The 18,106-nt window shown below is 40.8% G+C and overlaps 1 protein-coding gene across 2 annotated transcripts in view; it reads left to right on the plus strand.

The window, feature by feature from the left end:
- Nucleotides 1–17,749, plus strand: part of zmym2 (zinc finger, MYM-type 2) — a 38,802-nt gene extending 21,053 nt beyond the window's left edge. Inside the window, exons 3-26 of one of the 2 annotated variants that reach the window (XM_062402131.1) lie at nucleotides 118–286; nucleotides 1,858–2,012; nucleotides 2,418–2,566; nucleotides 2,720–2,882; nucleotides 3,907–3,969; nucleotides 4,450–4,662; nucleotides 5,516–5,666; nucleotides 5,916–6,031; nucleotides 6,698–6,823; nucleotides 7,255–7,405; nucleotides 7,673–7,845; nucleotides 7,935–8,100; nucleotides 8,490–8,518; nucleotides 8,716–8,857; nucleotides 9,145–9,266; nucleotides 9,392–9,542; nucleotides 9,960–10,229; nucleotides 11,237–11,361; nucleotides 11,449–11,641; nucleotides 11,745–11,887; nucleotides 12,789–12,903; nucleotides 13,994–14,236; nucleotides 14,364–14,496; nucleotides 14,806–17,749. In XM_062402131.1, coding sequence (XP_062258115.1) covers nucleotides 118–286; nucleotides 1,858–2,012; nucleotides 2,418–2,566; nucleotides 2,720–2,882; nucleotides 3,907–3,969; nucleotides 4,450–4,662; nucleotides 5,516–5,666; nucleotides 5,916–6,031; nucleotides 6,698–6,823; nucleotides 7,255–7,405; nucleotides 7,673–7,845; nucleotides 7,935–8,100; nucleotides 8,490–8,518; nucleotides 8,716–8,857; nucleotides 9,145–9,266; nucleotides 9,392–9,542; nucleotides 9,960–10,229; nucleotides 11,237–11,361; nucleotides 11,449–11,641; nucleotides 11,745–11,887; nucleotides 12,789–12,903; nucleotides 13,994–14,236; nucleotides 14,364–14,496; nucleotides 14,806–15,031 — 3,687 coding nt within the window. In that variant the 3' untranslated portion in view covers nucleotides 15,032–17,749. The remainder of the gene's footprint in view (nucleotides 1–117; nucleotides 287–1,857; nucleotides 2,013–2,417; nucleotides 2,567–2,719; nucleotides 2,883–3,906; nucleotides 3,970–4,449; nucleotides 4,663–5,515; nucleotides 5,667–5,915; nucleotides 6,032–6,697; nucleotides 6,824–7,254; nucleotides 7,406–7,672; nucleotides 7,846–7,934; nucleotides 8,101–8,489; nucleotides 8,519–8,715; nucleotides 8,858–9,144; nucleotides 9,267–9,391; nucleotides 9,543–9,959; nucleotides 10,230–11,236; nucleotides 11,362–11,448; nucleotides 11,642–11,744; nucleotides 11,888–12,788; nucleotides 12,904–13,993; nucleotides 14,237–14,363; nucleotides 14,497–14,805) is intronic. The other variant, XM_062402132.1, reaches the window with a different exon arrangement.
- The last annotated feature ends 357 nt before the right edge of the window (nucleotides 17,750–18,106 follow it).

An 18,106-nucleotide genomic window follows, 5' to 3' on the forward strand; every position in this document is an offset into this window, starting at 1 on the left:
GAATGAGGTTGGATTCACTGCACACTTTTGCACTCTTGTCTTTGCTTCGTCATCACTTTGTTTTCTAATCTTTTGTCACTAAGGTGAAAACCTAACCTAAACAACTTGTGTGTCCAGGCAGGTGAAGGCCTGGTGGAGGAAAATGGCCTGCAGATAAGCAACGCCTTCAGCCTCAATCCTGACACCCCATCTGGCCGACCAACAGCCTCCTTCAACCCAGGGCGGGGCTCGGGCCCCATGGGCCAGCTGGTACAGAATGGAGACACTGGGACACACAACAGAGCAGGTGATGAATTCATTACAGGTTCAATGGAGGTAAAATGTCATATTAGTGGTGGAAATGAAGTATCACCTCTGGCCTTCTTCCTTGTTATAAAGTGTGCAGGTTAGAAGAGCTTCACAAAATGTTAATGCAGAGTTTCATATGAGTGTAAGCCGGCCACATGTTTGTGTTTACTTTCATATATTTCACATTTCTTTGTAGGAACATGCAATGTGCTTCTACTGATACTGTGTCCATCTATCTCTCACTGTTCCCCTCCTGATTGGATTCATGTAAAATCTGTTTTGTTCTGTTGCAAAGCTTCAATTCTTGAGATTGCTGTTAAGCTCTTTGTGGGCCAGTGTCTTGAAACGGCCCAGTTTTGCAGACCGGCACACTTACCTGCATCCAGAAAGCTTGGCTCTGCATCCAATCCATTACCCCAACTATATCTAAATCCAGTTCACATACTGTTGATTAAAAACAGTTTAATATGTTAATACTTATCCAGATATCTTGCAGGGCAGACAGTCTAGTCTATTTTACATAATGTACTGTCCCGTTCAGAATTGCAAAACTCTTGCTTGGTAAATTCCTACTTGTTGATGTAATGTTAGCTGACACAATGATAACCCATTTTGCCCTATTCATGTGTCCACATATAGTCCACAAGAAGTGTTGCTATCAATAAGCTGCATTCTCAGTTATGGACTGATGTCTAATTCATCTTGATAATAAACATCTTCTGTGTGTGATCCAGAAATTAGTTCAAGAGTTCAATACACCTGAGGATAATAGGACAACATCTTGTAAAATCCTGTCTTTAGAACACAATGAGTCTCTGTAAAACTTGTTCCTGCCAACTTCTCCCATGTCATAGTTGTTTTTAACCATAACACTGTGAATTGTGGGTAATTGCCTCAAGCACATGCTGCAGCATTGCAGACCTTAGAGCTTTAACACTTTCCAAGTGGACCACCAGCCACGTTCTGTCCTGAGCTCTCATAGACTTAGAGGCTTTGAAAGTCTGTTATTTGAAAAAGTGGGTCATTGGGACCGGGCCTGAGACAGTTTCATGTCCCTGTCTTGCTCTGCACGGGCTCCAGATGGTGCTGTTGACTCTTGTGGTGCTCTTCACACAAACTGGATGCATAACAGTTTCGTATCTCTATTCAAGTATTGAGCTGCATTACATCTTCTGAAAAACGCAAACACGGATTTAGTAATTAGATGCAACAAGTGTATAGCTGTGGTACTTGTGACCAGATGCATTGGACGTGTTTACATTAACTATGATGCCAGTTCCTGGTTCTCAGTTGTCCCAGGATTGTAAAACAGTTTTTAAATTACAGCCTAGTGGTTAAGACACACCTGGTTAAATTCCACTTGTCTCTCCCTTAGTTTTCCATCTTCTTCTCTACCAGCATATGTCCAATGAATCCCAGAATTGCCAAATATATAATGTTTGCATGGAAGGTAGACATGTCCAGACTTCTGAAGTTCAGGAAGTCATGGTTGTCAAATAATTACTCAGAAAAACCATGACCTGTGGAATGCAGACAGCTGTTAACTTAGTTCCTTTCCCCTCCCTGCAGATTCATGGATCTCTCAATCTGCTTCAGTCCCCCGCAACCAAAAACAGACCGGGGTGGACTCTCCGTCACCAGCCACCTCACTGCCCAAACCTCCAGGCCAGTCTTCCTCATCAACTTCATCCTCAGGCTCCCAGCCACAGCCCAGGACGGTCAAGGTGAGCCACTCTGTTCATCCGGGTCCCTTGCTAGATACATTGGGTGTAGTGCATTTATATGACAAACAAACTTAACATTGAACAATGCAGTTTTTGTATCTATTACTAAAACATATACAGCAAGTTACGCCAATCATATTTTTGTTAAACCTGCTTCATTGAAAGTGTGTAAGGAGTAAAGTATTCCCCAAAACAAACAATGTGACATCAGTGGAGCAGATTCAAAAGTGATGCTGCTGAACAGTGGTAGCTCCGTAATTAAGCTCAAAGTCAATTCACACAGTTTTACTTGACCAACATCTACCTGCAAGGTTGTTACAAAAGGATTCTACTGGCAGCTAATGGAGTTAGGTCATATCATTGCCGTTTTAAAACTCTTGTGTCTGTTGTGTTTGTTCGTGCCAGGTGACCTGTGCTAACTGTAAAAAGCCTCTGAAGAAAGGCCAAACGGCTTACCAACGAAAAGGCTCCACTCACCTGTTCTGCTCAACCACCTGTCTATCTGCCTTCTCACACAAACCTGCCCCCAAGAAGAGCTGCACTATGTGCAAAAAGTTAGTTTTAACTTAATTAGCTGTACAAGTTATTAATTCAACTTTATTTATATCTTTGCTGGTGCCAAACACAATATTTCAACACAAGCACAGCTATTTCTTTTTCTCTTGATACTAATCTGTCTGGCCTCTGATTTGTTTTCTGTTTTTCAGGGACATCACAAATATGAAGGGTACCATCGTGGCCCAGGTTGACTCCAGCGAGTCTTTCCAGGAGTTCTGCAGCACAGGCTGCCTAGGCGCATACGAGAACAAGCAAACCCCTCCAAAATCGGGCCTGAAAACCAAATGTACTGTCTGCGGGCAGCTCACAGAGGTCAGTCAGTCTGACACACATAACAACACATACCCCTCTCTCGACCATTTACCAGCCATTCTTAACCAAAGCCATGTATTTGCCTCTCTATACAGGACACATTGAACAGCGCGTATGATTTAGGGGCATTAATAGTACAATATACTTGATATGAAGTATATTAAGCTACATCCACAAAAATATGTTTTAGTTGTAAATATGCATCATGCATCTTTTGCTACATTCTTACAACTCTGTAGTTTTGAAGCCACTAAAGCTGAACCTTTTTAGTTAAACACTAGGACTTCATTTTAGTCTGGGGAGGCAATAACAGAGACTTTTTGAAATGACGACACAGATACCTGCATTCGCTTCATGATTAGTTCAGACATCCATTGTTAAACGCAAAGAGTTGCTAACGTATACTTTTAGTTCCACCTCATTTTAAGTACAATTAAACAAATGATTGATCTTACTTGTCGCTTCTTAGGGGCCCGGTGTCCATGGCCAACAAGAACAGTTGTCTCAGAAACAGGAGCGTAGTCCCTGCCACCTCACAATCAAGGATTGTGGTTGTGTTGAATTAATTTCTTATGTAACTCAGGAGCTGGTCCAGTGTTTAAACCATAAAAATGCACAAGTATTACTTTTCTTTCCTGTTGATTCCCTAAAGCCTTTTTGACTTGAATTTTTCGCCTGTTTTTTCTTCTTTGTGCTGAGCTGTCATTTTTGCCAGGTGTATGCGTTTAGTACGTGGTGCATCCCAGTTTCATCATATTTGAGACATAATGTTTATATGGAGCATTGAGAAATCTGGTTATTCATATCCCCGTAGTCATGATATATACAAGAATCCCTGTTACGTGTTACTGTGTGTCGTCTGCGCCGATGGCCTTTTATGTCAAAATGAGGCCGCTTTGGCTAATAGGGGACTCACCTCTGTTAAATGTCAACATCGTGTTACGGATTTGGCCGTTACACCGTATTGCCAGCGATGGGAGACGAGCGACAGCAAATATTAAAACATGTCTTCCTTTTTGGCCAGTGTCGTGCTGTCACCACCACCGCAAAGAACCAGGGCGCAGTGGATGAAGCCACACCTGCTCAGGTAGTCAGCAGTGGTCAGAAACCAGGATAAGATGTATACAGGCACCAATATCCTGACGGAGTGCACCAGCAAGTAAAATTGGGCTTTACAAAACCGGAATAAGGATACTGAAGTTTGGGATATGATACTTCAAACACCCAGTAGTATGGGATTGTATAGCATGTAAACACAGTCATAGATGTGTGGTGAAGGGAAATGGCGAGTGAGTTTCTCAGTGGTGTTGTCTGTATTCATGCTCAGATAAAATGTATTTATTATCTCTTTGAATCAGTCTGAGGCATTTTCAGTCACTGCTAGATTTCCATTAAAATGTGTTTTTTTTCCTACTAAGCTAGAACTCCACTTAAATTAAGTGAAACAAAGTGTGATAGTTAAGTATGTGGCTCTCAGGTAGAGAAGCAGTGTGCCATTGAAAAATAAGCTAAATGAAGATCAGTTAATCGGGCTCCTGGGGCCCCCCTTGTTTTTCTCTGTCTACAGATCCGGCACGAGGTTAGCTTCAAGACTGTGACGCACAAGATCTGCAGCGACGCGTGTTTCAACGTTTACCGCAGGGCCAACGGGTTGATCATGAACTGCTGCGAGCAATGTGGCGACTACCTGCCCACCCGAGCATCAGCCAACCACTTTCTGCTGGTCGATGGCCAACAGAAACGATTCTGCTGTCACACCTGTATCAGGGAGTTCAAGCAGGTACTGTCAACTCAACCACACAATGCATGTGTCTAAAATGTCCCTGATGGGTGCATAAATGACCAATACCATAATGTCATTCATCCATATCATTTAAATTTGAAGCACTGCTCTTATGTATATGTCAAAGGTTTTTTTTATGTAGCTGTGATACAGCCAGGACCCCACAACATCTTAAATAACCTCATTCATCTGGCCTTGTTACTAAGCCCTGAGAAGCATTTAAAATATAGGAGAAAAAGAAAAAGGCATGCTAATAATAGGAAATAAATATCAAAGTGAGACAACAAATGGTCCTTGACAGAAGGTTGAACCAGGGCTCAGTTTATCGACTGGAATATGCACAGTAATATTAATGAAAATAAAAGGAAATGCGGATGAAAGAAACATTCAGTTAAATAATTAGTGAACATGAATGTTAATTTATGACACACAACTGCCCACAGCTTTTGGTCAGCATTTTATTTGTATCCTGCCAATTGTGGGGATGTTTGTACTTCCTTGCATTATTTATTTGCATGTCTGGTTCCACTTTGTGAGTTGCCTGTTTTTCTTTTTAATTAAAGATGATGGCTGATGGGGTCACAGTGCTGGATGGTTGAGGTGTATGTAGGCTTCAATTTAAATCAGTGCTCATCTCACCTCTAGATCTCCTTTGAAACCACTACTTATTTGATACAGTTTTTGCTGGATATGTTGAAAATATGTTTTGCAATAGTTCTTGTTGGTGGGTAACGGCCGCTTATTGGCGATTTCACTAATGAGCGTAGGAAACCACTAGGGTCTGTCTCATTTCAGTGGTGTTCAGTGAAAATTGTTCCAGATAGTGATGTTTTCCCTCTCTGTCCCTCAGGCCCACAGCAAACTTGCGAGTTGCGCGAGTTGCAAAACGCTGATAAAGACGGGCGAGGTGCTCCACAGCCTCGGAGCGACTGGCACCATGTGCTCCTTCTGCTCCGTCAACTGCATGAACAAGGGCAAACTGACGTCGACCTCCTTCATCAGTGAGTCACAAGAGTTAATAGACTGAACATTTACATTTACAAACCACAACCTTTCCAAGTTCAGGGTTCATGATTCTTTTTTTAGTGAAGCGGTTTGTTCTTTCCTCATTATTAGAATATTCATCCCGGCAAACCAAAGAGCTTTACTAACTGTTAAATTCCCAAGTAGGAGAAATAGTTATTTATCAGTAAAAGAAAAACAAAGAAATATTTTATGTGAGTTTTAATGTCAAATGTCTGTATGTGCAGATACAGAACCCTCATGTCACTTCTGTAAGAGGAATTCATTACCGCAGTACCAGGCCACGCTGCCAGAGGGAAACATCCTCAACTTCTGCAGCTCACAATGTGTCACCAAGTTCCAGGTGGGGGCTCCATTGTCTAGACACAATTGATGAAATTTTAAAATAGAGCTTTATTGATCTCACTGGTGGGCATCACATCCCACTGGTGCTTTTAGTATTGTTGAATGAATAAGATTAAGATGCATAAATTGAATGAATAAACACCATAATTACTGCTAAAATAAGCAAACAGGCATAATAAGAATGTCATATATTAATTAGTTCAGGTAAATGGATCAAAATAGATTCTAACCTGGTGCTCCTTTGAAAATGTGTGTCTCAATTTTTCTCCAGATCAATAATGACATAAAGTGTAATTATAGCGGAGAGGAAATATTGTCAATGTTGCTCAAATAAAACCCATTTGACGCCTACTCATGAAAACAGCAGCTCACAACACAAACTGAAACCACTACAGGTTCCCTCAGTGGAGTCCATGACGTGATGAGCATCTTAGCACCATGTTGCATAAATCTACATATTAACGAGAAATCTGATTCTTTCAGCAAATAATATCATGTGTTAAGCCAGTGTGTGTGAATATATATATATATATATTATAAAAGTGGTTATTGGCTTCATTAATTAGCTCATATCAATTATAAAAAATAAGTCAGGATCATTAGACATGTCAACAAGTCAAAAAATTTGAATTTTCTCCATGTGTTTTTTCTTTGGTAATTGCAGAATGCTACTCTTCAAACAGCCACAAACGGACAGACGCCACTCTCCACTACAAACAACACAGTCCAACTGAAATGTAACTACTGTCGAGGAGCATTCAGTTTGAAACCTGAAATTCTGGACTGGGAGGTGAGACCAATTTTTGTTTGATTTTGAATGAAGACACACAGGCACCCAGTCAAGGTCTATTTTTTTTCCAGAAATGGTATAAAATGAAAATAAAACTGATACATCTACTTTGAGCTGAAATAATTAGATCAACGGGACATTTATCCGAAGTCATTTCCTAAGCAAAACTTAATATGTCCGGTTGGGCAATGGGACATTTTTTGGGCCAGTTTTTTCTAGTTTATTTGCTGTCCTTTGATTTACTATAAGACCAAGTGAGAAATCAGTTTAGATGAAAATATTTAGTTATCTACCTTGATATGGGACGGGACTCTCATTAAGGAAGTGTGTTAAGGTTTGTAATCGATTTATTTCATCCACAGTAGCACCTTGTACTTTTCAAAACTCCCATGCTTGCTGACTGAGAATACCTCTTATGTGTCTGTCTTCAGGATAGAGTCTTCCAGTTTTGTAGTAAGGCGTGTTGTGAGGACTACAAGAAGCTCCACTGCATTGTGACGTTTTGCGAGTACTGCCAAGAGGAGAAGACGCTACACGAGACAGTCAACTTTTCTGGGGTCAAGAGACCTTTCTGCAGTGAAGGTACTTATCTGATCTAATCGGTCCTCTATTCTCCTGTAGGAGACTTGATTAATCTCTGATAGTTTTATGTCGTTTTATGTTTTCAAACAGGCTGATCATATACCGTGGGGTTTCCCATGTTTTTAACAGGTCTTCAATGCCTTTTATATCTATTTAGCCTTTTTGTTTCCATATCTTTTCGACTTACATATCTTCTTATATCTAAGATTTAATGTGGTTTCCAGGGGACACATTTATTCTTTTTATTCTCTCTGTTTCACTTTCCAGGTTGTAAACTCTTATACAAGCAGGACTTTATCAAGCGTTTGGGTCTGAAGTGTGTTAGCTGTAACCACTGCAGCCAGCTGTGTAAGAGAGCTCTGACCCGGCAGCTCGGTGGCATGACTCGGGACTTCTGCAGCGAGGCGTGTGCCAAGAAGTTCTACGACTGGTACCACAAGGTCTGCTCATGCTCGCTGTATCCAAATATTTTTTTTTCATGCAAAAGTCAACAAAATAATGACAATCTTGTGAATGTTGTGGCCACTAGGCGGCGCGGTGTGACTGCTGTAAGGTGCAGGGTAACCTGACAGAGTCTGTGATGTGGAGATCAGAAGTGAAGCAGTTCTGTGACCAGGAGTGTCTGTTGAAGTTCTACTGCCAACAGAACGATCCCATCATGGTCACACAGAGAGGCCCTGAGAACTCCGGCCTAGGTACTAAGTGTGTGTGAGCAGGTCTGAGTGTGCGTGTGTGTGTGCGTCTTTCCAGGTATTACCCTCCTGAGCATTTGTTTCATGGTCCTTGTAACAGAAAATATTTTTCAAAGATTAAGTATTAATGTATTATTATTATCTGGAGAATAGTGAGTATAAAATGATGCTAGCCTATTAGCGTTACTTGTTGGCCATTTTCATATTTGGTGTTAGCATGCATCTTGGGTGTTCACAGCACACGTGGACATGCGTACATCAGTTCACACCTAACCTTAGATTGTGTTTTTACATGCATGCAGATGTTAATATGAGATTGGAAAGAAGCTTTTGTGTCACTCAAAATTCTTCACTAGGCTGAGAAGTTATGAATTTGTTTTTTCTCTTCCCAGGGATTGTAGCGCAAGGGGCCAAACCTGGGGTAAGTAAAAATGTGGAAAAGGTGTCACTACCATACAGATTGTTTTGAAATATTTTTGATTGCTACCATATAACCATTTTGTCAACCAAATACAATCTTTTTATTCGTTTTAATTGTACCTTTTTTTTGTTGTAAATTTTATTAATAGTTACATATCCTTTGTAAGAACCATATATTTTTTCTTTTCCATCTTGCAGCATGTGAACCAGGGCACTGTAGCATACTCTGGTGGAGGTTTGATGAGAGATGTCAAGAACAAGGCAGTGCTCTGCAAACCGCTTACCTTGACCAAGGCCACCTACTGCAAGCCACACATGCAGAGCAAACTTCTACAGACAGGTAAAGCTACAAATAAAAATGTTTTCATTTATCTGGAGCGAAACAAAAAATTTTTTTAGAGGGAAATAACATGATTTTTAAACATCATTCAAGCATTCAAGAGGAATAAAGTTAGTCTCAGTCTCATTAACGTAAAAGAAAATAATATTTCCAGTGACTTGAGTGAATAGTTACAGCTCAACAAGGCTGTGATACTGAAAATTCCTGCTTTTTTCCATTGAAAATCATCACTTCATGACCCATTGATAAATGTGCTGAGCTGCATATATGATTCTGCATATCCACAGATATAGACGATGGTGTGAAGAGGGAGTATGTTCCTGTACCCATACCTGTGCCTGTATTCATCCCCATGCCCATGAATATGTATTCCCAGATGACTCCCACTCCAGTCTCTCTGCCTATTCCGGTAAGACTTTACATCTCGTGTGGTTTGTCCATACTAAAAGGCCAAAGGGCAAAATACAATGGTCTGAAAATTCTGGTAGCTTGCTATTTGAACATTTCAGTCGTCTGATTTCCTGCCCGATCCAGGTTCCTGTGCCTATTTTCTTGCCGACCACGCTGCAGGGGGCAGAACAGATCATCCAGACCATCCGTGATCTCAAAACCAAGTTGGCCTCTGACTCTCTGGAGGCCGAATTAATTTCCCTGGCGAATATGATCGCAGAGGAGCAGAAGCCAGGTACGCTCGAGAGAGAGTTGAATGTCTGAGTTAAAATGTAATGAATTAAATGCTGGGGCATTATGTGGATAAAAGTCATGCTTTTGTGCTTTAACTGAATATATTTTCTGACTGTGAAGGTTCACATTGTTATTCAAAATAAAAAAATTCAGTCAGTCAATTATAGCAGATTATTTGGAAACTGTAAAACATCAGAAACATAAAAATGCTTGTGATGTTCTTAATAACTTATATATGAATTACTTATGTTGACATCCATATACTATTGGTTTTATCAGCAAAGGTTAATAGATAATTGTTACTGAAACTTCTGCATCCAACCAGATGCAAAAAGGAGTGCAAAGAAATTTGTTTGTGAAGTTCAAAGCATCTGAAAACACCACAATCAGCTAATAACAATATCATGATGTCCTGCAGCAAATGATGAGAGTGAGCAGCCAACTGGCTCAGTTTCAGATGTGAAGCCGGTAAAAGTAAAGAGGGAGTGTGAAGGGGAGGATGCCTCCGGTAGCAGCTCAGAGAAAGAGGAAGACAAAGAAGAGGAGGAAGAAGAAAAGGAGGAGGAGGAAGTAGAAGGAAAAGATGAGACGGAGGTGGAGGAGGAGGAGGAAGAAGAAGAAGAGGAGGAAGAAGAAGAAGAAGAGAAGTATGAACCAGACCTGGACCTGGAGGCAGACTTCCCTCAAGGTAAACACCTCTGTATATCATTACCCACCAGTGCTCAGTCAGGAACAATCTTTGCCGTCTTGTGAAAGGCATGATGACACACGCCACTGTGTCACAATTATTAAAATTGGATTTGGATATTCTGCAGAGTTTGACAGAAGTTTGTCGGGTTTGACACTTTCACAACAAGGAAATATCCGGAACATTCAGGCGAAGGGTGGCAGGGGGAAGATCATGAAGGAGGCCGGGCATGATGTAAAAAAACTTCTGCAGAAATCACATTGTCTTCTATGGCTTCACTTTTACCATACAGACATGTTTGTATTCTTCAAGTTTCCGTCACTTATTAGAAACATGTCTTCAACATGTCAACTTGCCCGCTTTGAATTTCCCCCACATTTCCCTGCTGTATTCTAACATGGGCTCACTCTGACATTTTCCGGACCTTTTAACTAGGAGGCCGGCTGGAAAGGTTCTTGAAAATCTTATTAGAAATTAACTCAGACATTTGTGTTCTCACATACAGCAGCTTTGGACAATTTCAGGAAAATGTCCGGACTGTCTGAAAGCAGCTATTGTCTCCATCACTCTATCTGTCCATCTATCATTCCCATTTATCCAGTGCAGTGAAGCAGCTCTTATGTAACACATCTGACTGCATGGGGTTTATTGGATCAGTTCAGTAATTTAGATTAAAATGATTCCCAGTGGTTATTTCTGGATTTACTATCATCCCCTCTGTCAAATCTCAGTCATTTTAGATGTGGCTCACATTAAAGGAGAGAGTGTGAAGTCATTAACAGGAACATATATTTCTTATTTTTATTGTTTGTAACTTTTTTCCACTGACCTGTCACTCGCTTGACTTTACTGTACCAGGAACATATGGAAACCCACTCTGGGTTGAAGCAATGATATTATGGCCTTTCTTGTCTCAAAGGCAAACCTTGATGGACTCTGTCACAATATCACAGTTCATATTTTCATTTTATATAAAATAATACAACAGATGCCGTTTCCTATCTTAGACTCAGACCCTGTTCCAGTCTTTGAAGGAATGGACGACGACATGGGATTCTCACTACCTCTAGTCTTAGCAGAAGAGAAGGAGGAGTCGGAAGAGTCGTCACCTCGACCCCTGCCCATTAAAAAAGTATGCACATACACAAAAACTTGCAACAAGATTGTTTTTTGGGCAATTCAAGTTTCCTGTGTAGTAACTGGTGTGTTTGTGTAACAGGGGAACAAGAGGCTTGCGGTGGAGGAGGGCTCAGATTCAGCCTCGTCCCCTTCTTCCAATCCAGCGGGCAAACGCCCAGGAGGACGATCGCTGCCTCTCAAAGCTCGCTATGGCATCAACGCCTGGAAGCGCTGGGCACTGTCTCGTTCTCACCAATCAGATGACACCAAAGTAAAAGATGGATCCAAACCAGGTGAGCTACCCCCCATCATTAATGGATGTGACTCCATTTGAATTTTGAAAACACATAGGACAAGTTTGCTAACAGCGTCCCTGCCCCTTCTTATTTCTTGTAGCTCGGTCAAAAAGTAACTTGTTGTCGCTGAGTTCGGAGGAGCTGAACGGGGCTCTGTCCCGGTTTGTCAGTGAGGTCTGCCGGACCAATGGGGAGCGCTACTCTCCAGACAGTATCCTCTACCTCTGTCTGGGGATCCAGCAGGTTGGTGTTATAGACCCTGATAATAATATTATTATAATAAACTTTATACAACATAGGTCATGTCTTTTTCATGTTTAAAACCTTTTGGGTCTAAGGTTAATAGCATCAAATTATAATTATTTTATATATTATAATATATAACAAAATAATACGCTGCTAAAGAAAATTATGTAACATTGCAATATTAATTACAAATTGAATAGATCAGGCTACACGTGAAGGTAGCAAAACGTCATAGGATAAAGGAATTTTTAGAAAGGCATTTATAAGAATTTTAAAACATCTACACCGCTCAAAGTATCACAAATAAAAAATGGAAGCTTAAGTTATATTAAAGTAAAACAAATATAAGTTGAAGCGAATAGGTTTTTGACTTTCTCTCCGTTTTATTGAAGTTCAATCTGCAGCCACTTGGAGGTAGGAACTTATTTTAGAGGGAGTGGTTTCCGTAGGGAGGACATTAGTGGTGCACACTTCCTTCTCATGTCTCTTTCCCTCACATGCGAGCAGCATGGCCTCAGACTGGAGCTCAGGATTCTCTAAAATCCTCTGGTTTGGGATTTTTCTAACAGAAAAATGTAAGAATGATTTAAATGTTTGTGTAGAAACAACAAGATGTTAAGATGTGATTCGTTTATTTGAGTTTTAATCACATTTTGTGACCTGAAACACTTGAATAGGTTTTTTCTAGGCCTGCTGTGAAATACCTTTCAATAGTCTTGATTTTTTTAAATGTAACCTTGTATTTTGTTGTGTCCTATGATTTTAACACTTTGCTGTTCACATCCTGAAAACAGTGATGATCATTTAAATATGAGGACACTTAAGATTTTTGTTAAGATCAACCACAATTATTTGACCTTTTCTTAAATGTGTGTTCTTTTTTTTTAACTTTTTGTAGCACCTCCAAGCCAAAGGCCGGAAGGATGACCTGTTCAGTGACATTTGCTACCAGCAGTTTGGAGAGGATCTGAACAAAGTGCTGAAGGACTGGCAGCCCAGCGTGCTTCCTGATGGTGAGTGGAGTATACCTCTGTTAACAGATTGTCAAAAGACTTCTCCCAGGTTTAAGAATTCGTTACACAAAATCAATAAATTCCTCGATAAGAAGAAACTAGTAAAGGATTAAAATATCAAGTGAAATTGTATTTCCAATAATTTTTGGAGGGAAAATCCTCCATCTGAATATATGTGCTCTTTGGTGCCATCTGGTGGCTCACCGCTGTTTAAAAAAAACCTCTAGTGTTGCTTCTTATTCTGAGCGGTGTCCAGTGATTATAACTCTTCTGCTGTTCACATCCTGATTTACTGTGATTGCACTGAAAAGACTTATGAGGACACTGCATCCACGCATCCAAGCTGTGGTTTTCCTAGCACTGAAATACTAGTATATTTACAAGAGAGTTCCATACAACTTGCTAATAAATAGAAAGGACTTGGAGAAAGTGCTTGGTTATTGAAGTATGTACCTGGTCCTCATGTGTAAAATTATTTTCTCAGTGAAAAATGGTTTACGAAAGAATCCATCTGTTTTCTACAAAGTCAAGCAAAAATGTATATATTCTGATTTGAAAATAAAATATGCCTCAGTTGTTGGTTCTCTTTAAATGTCCAGTTGTTTGAAATTGGAACGTCTGTGAAATATTCTTGCATTGAGTGAATTTTATTTATCATCTCCTCAGTTTGAGAACTTCAGGTAAGCATCAAATTCAGCGAGTAGGAAGCATATGTTTGTTTTACATAATATTGACTTGTATACATATACCAAACCACTCCAAAATATTCAGTTATGAAGTATCAGAGTTGCATAATTTTTGTTGGTGTTTCAAGAGAAATCTATTATAAAGACTAACTATTTTTAAATAACCTACTCCCTTGTGTTTTCTTTCGAACCTAAACAAACATGTCGGGGTCACCAAATTTGTTGCTTAATAAATGTGGCAACTAACATTTTCTTAATCTGTTAGAATTGTATGTATTCTAGATAATTATAAGGTAAATTTTATACATAGTCTCCGGAAACGTGTCCTGAAACTGACCTCTTGAATAATGAGCTCCAGTTTGTTTCCTGGAATAGATTTGAATGTCTTGGCTAATTTTCCTCAGGCTCTCTGTGGGGTAGAGTGGAGGAGCAGAGCCTGTGGAGCAGTGGGCAGCTCGGGGAGCAGAGTCCCGCTGCTCTGCTGCGTTCGCTGGTTTACCTGAACACCAAATACTTCGGCCTGCGCACCGTGGAGCAGCACCTCCGCCTCTCCTTTGCCAACGTCTACGGCCCTGACACTGTCCATCCTGTTACAAAGGAGACAAACGTCTGCATCCGCGTGCCATCCATCTCTCAGGATAACCACGGTGAGGCCTGCAACATAAAATGGCAGTCGTCCAGCTCTGATCTTCTTATTTTGTGTAATTAAATGTAGTTGAATCTTTTTTTTCCCACAAATCATAAATGTTTATTAAATTTTTTTGGGTTCTTTAGTACAAACGGGGTCAAGGAAGAGGAAGCGGAAATTGGAGGAGGGCGATCAGGACGACGACTCGGGAGGCTCCACTGTTCGCTGCCCGGTTAAGAAGCACGAGTGTCACCTGTACGACCTCTACAGATCAAAGTGGTGGGTTCAAGATCGTCTGGATCAACCGACTTCTTTTGTAAAATACACTTAATACAAGACATCTCTGAAAACCTAATAAAACATTTTCGATTCAAGTCCTGTGATTATAACTCATTGCTGTTCACATCCTGAACCACGGTGTTGATATTTTGAAGATGAGGACTTAACATAAAACAGTGTGATAAGTTTAAGAGTTATTTAAGAGGAAATTAAGAAATGTATTCAAACATCCCCCTTTCCTTCTCTCTTTCCCTATTATCCTACTTTTCTCTTTCTTTTCCATCTGTGTTTCCCTTCTCCTCCCTTCAGCCCGACGTTGTTGCGGGAGCGTCTAGACATCTTTTACGTTCAGCCAGATCCGGCCTGCAGCCCCGACGATCCGCTGTGGTTCTCCTCCACGCCGCTGGAGCGATGTATCCTGGAGAGCCTCCTCACCAGAGTCCTCCTGGTCAGGGACATTTACACAGACAAACAACAACTAGAGGAAGAAGACGAGGAGGAAGACGACAGCTCTCAAGCTGCTGGGGGGGTATAGAAGTCACTTTGGACTGTTAGTCGAGCGTGAACATCAGCAGCAGAGGTGGAGCAGGAAACAGAGATTAACTAGTAGCTTGTGTACACTCCTCCCCGCTGAATTGCTGATTCCTCCGGGTGAGGAATGTTTGCAAAAGAGGCCCTGAACAGGTAGAGGCTGATGACAGTGGTGGTGACGATCGACTCGTCGTTCTGCTGATTGACTACAAACAGGATGAGAAGGTCATTAAGCTAGACAAGACAATTATATCTCCAGTCATTAAACAGAAGAGGAGGAACAGGCAGGGATACCCTGATGTAAGGATCTAGTTTGGAGGAGGAAGTGGTGGAGCTGTAATCTGTTCTGCTCAAACTGAGTTAAATCAGGTATAATACTTGAGTCCTAACAGTTAGCACCATGATATTATGGGTGGTCCTGTTGTGCATTGCCATCACTTCTGATCATGCAGCTTGTTTTAGTACTCAAACAAGCAGATATTTGAGCTTTCAATAATGCAGAATCATGCTTTAACAAAGTTTATCAGGAGGCTACTAGGGGACGACAAGGGACAGGAAGCCATGGAGTTATTTCCTCTTCCTTTAGAGCTGTTTTGTCCTCGCCATCGCTCCCTGTATGAAAAGGAGCAAGAGGAGCGCATGAGGTCTAGAATAACTTATAAAGTGAATCAAAAAGGAAGGGAGAGGAAAGGGTCAGATGCGACAACCAGCGGAGGATGTCAGAGTTTCAATGTCACAGCTGGTAGGTGGAACTTCCATCTTAATTCACACACAAACATGTTCATGTTGTGAAAAATGGAACCGCCACAGGTAAAATTATTTTCTCTGGCCACCGTCGTCCCAACTTAACCACTGATTGTTTGACAAAGTGTCTCAAATGTTTATTTGAATGAATGATTAAACTCTAAATAACATTTGACAACACGACAATTGTAACAATGAGCTTTTGTCCACTGCTTCCTCACTTTTTTTAATATTTGAACATTTCTATCATTTAATGAAAGCAGTGGTGTAGCTTTGGTGGTTTAATAGTTTTTAAAAGCCGTGCACACCCTCAACTGTTACTTTTGGCACATGTCCCTACTTTTGGCACATGTCCCATCTTATATCATAGAGGAGGCAGGGTTTATCAATGCTAGATGGCAAACGAGGTGCTTTGGCTTCACTTTTAGGGAGCAGCCATGGGAGATGACACAAGCCAGGCCAAAATTAACCAAATCACTGGTGTGGGTTTCTAGGGTGAAGGTGGCGGTCTGTCCCTTATTCAAGCGTAAGTGCATCATGAAAATCTTCAGTTGGACTTGTTAATCGCGTCTCAAATCCATCTTCCTCCCGGTCCTCAGAATCGCACATCTCCATTATTCTGGGCTGCTTTCATTCCTCTTCATCCTCCCGCTCCTCGCTGCTCTTCCTCTTGTCAGTTCTGCTCTCAGGCGAAACCATTTCCCCACAGGACGATCCCAGGCCAGAAAAACGGACGACTATACCTCAGGTCGTCTCTTACTGGGTCTGGCTCGTTGTGGTAACCTACCACCATGCTGCATTTCTTAATTAGGACACTAGGGGAACCTTCACTCATGCCATGTAAGCATTACTTGTGTACTAAGCCCAGATTGGGTTGTTTTGAAGTGTAAATATCTTCTGAAACAAGACAGTTATTTCAGATTGAATCGACACAGACTGACAAACACACCCACTGAAAGCTTCAGTTTAAACCCTTTTTTATAAAGACTGAATATTTATTTCTCTTTATTAGTTTGACTGGATCATCTGTGGACTTGGGATTTTTTCATAGGTGTCATTTTCTGTCTGCCGTCATTCATAGAAAATCCGCTGCAGCCTCACCTCTCTTCCATTTAAGGGTTTCTGTGCAGCAACCTGCTTAACATGAAGGATGTTGATTATTCAGAACTCAACAGTCTGTTTTTCGGACTTTCCTTTCTGCTTCTGTCCATGTGTTTGTTGTTTCTTGGTATTTGAGTCTTATTTGCACTAAATATTGATTTAGTTGAAATATTCAGCAATTGTTAATTGCTACAGGACGGCAAGGCTTGTATCAGAATAAAGGATTAGTTTAAAATTAAACAATTTTTTTCCATTGGACTACAGTATCATTTTTCCTTTTATAAACGTCCCCTTTTTTACTTCATCGTTTTTTATTTGAATTGTCGTTCAATAAATTGGAGAAAGTGAGTTCAAATCAAGTCAATATTAATTGACGGAAATTTGTTTCTACTTCTACTATACAAGGAGAACCGCAACAGTTTTACACCTTTTACAAATGTATGCTTCCACAACCAGTGCCCAGAACATTAGGAACACCCTCCACAGTCACATCGTTTCATTTTACCCAAATGTTTTGCGCATCTAATGGTCTGGAACAGCAGTGTATCATTAAAGGAACATGTGCTAACAGTGGATTTAATCGGACAAGATTAAACCACTTTTACGCTTGACAATGGAAGTTAATGAAACTGACCCTGAATTTGAAGATCCCTTTGATTTAAAACAGCCATTTCCACCCCCTGCTGGACTCTGAGGCAGCCACCAAACCTGCCACAGGTTTGGACCTAAGCATTAGCTGCTGTGGCTGGCTTCAATGCCTAATGTGAATGTGCCTCTGTAAATACTGAAAATGAGTGATTGTGACTTGAGTCTGATGCTATGTGTGTGGGCTGATCTGCTGATACGGTCATGTTAAATAAATGATTTCATTTTCTAACCAGGCTCCTTTTTTATTTCTCTGTAGTGAAGCCAGTAACATTGACATGTAAGGGCTGGTTCACATACCATTTTAAGCTGATAAGTTTAATTTCATAAAATCGTGCTCAACTTGGTATAAAAAAGGAGTAGCACCCAGGCCCAGTGGAGCCCGGCTAGCGTTAGCTCACTCGTCCAGGGGCATGGTGTGACTATGACGTTTATTTTGGTCGTAATCCCATTCGACACACTCTAACTTATAGTTTCTGACATAAAGGAACCACAACAAATCGAGGGAGTTTTTTTTTTTTTCCAGAGGTTTTGGGATGATAGACATGGCAGATACCCAAATGAACGTGAATAGGCACTACAAAAGTGG

Source organism: Platichthys flesus, chromosome 13, assembly GCF_949316205.1.
Source record: "Platichthys flesus chromosome 13, fPlaFle2.1, whole genome shotgun sequence".
NCBI lineage: Eukaryota > Metazoa > Chordata > Actinopteri > Pleuronectiformes > Pleuronectidae > Platichthys > Platichthys flesus.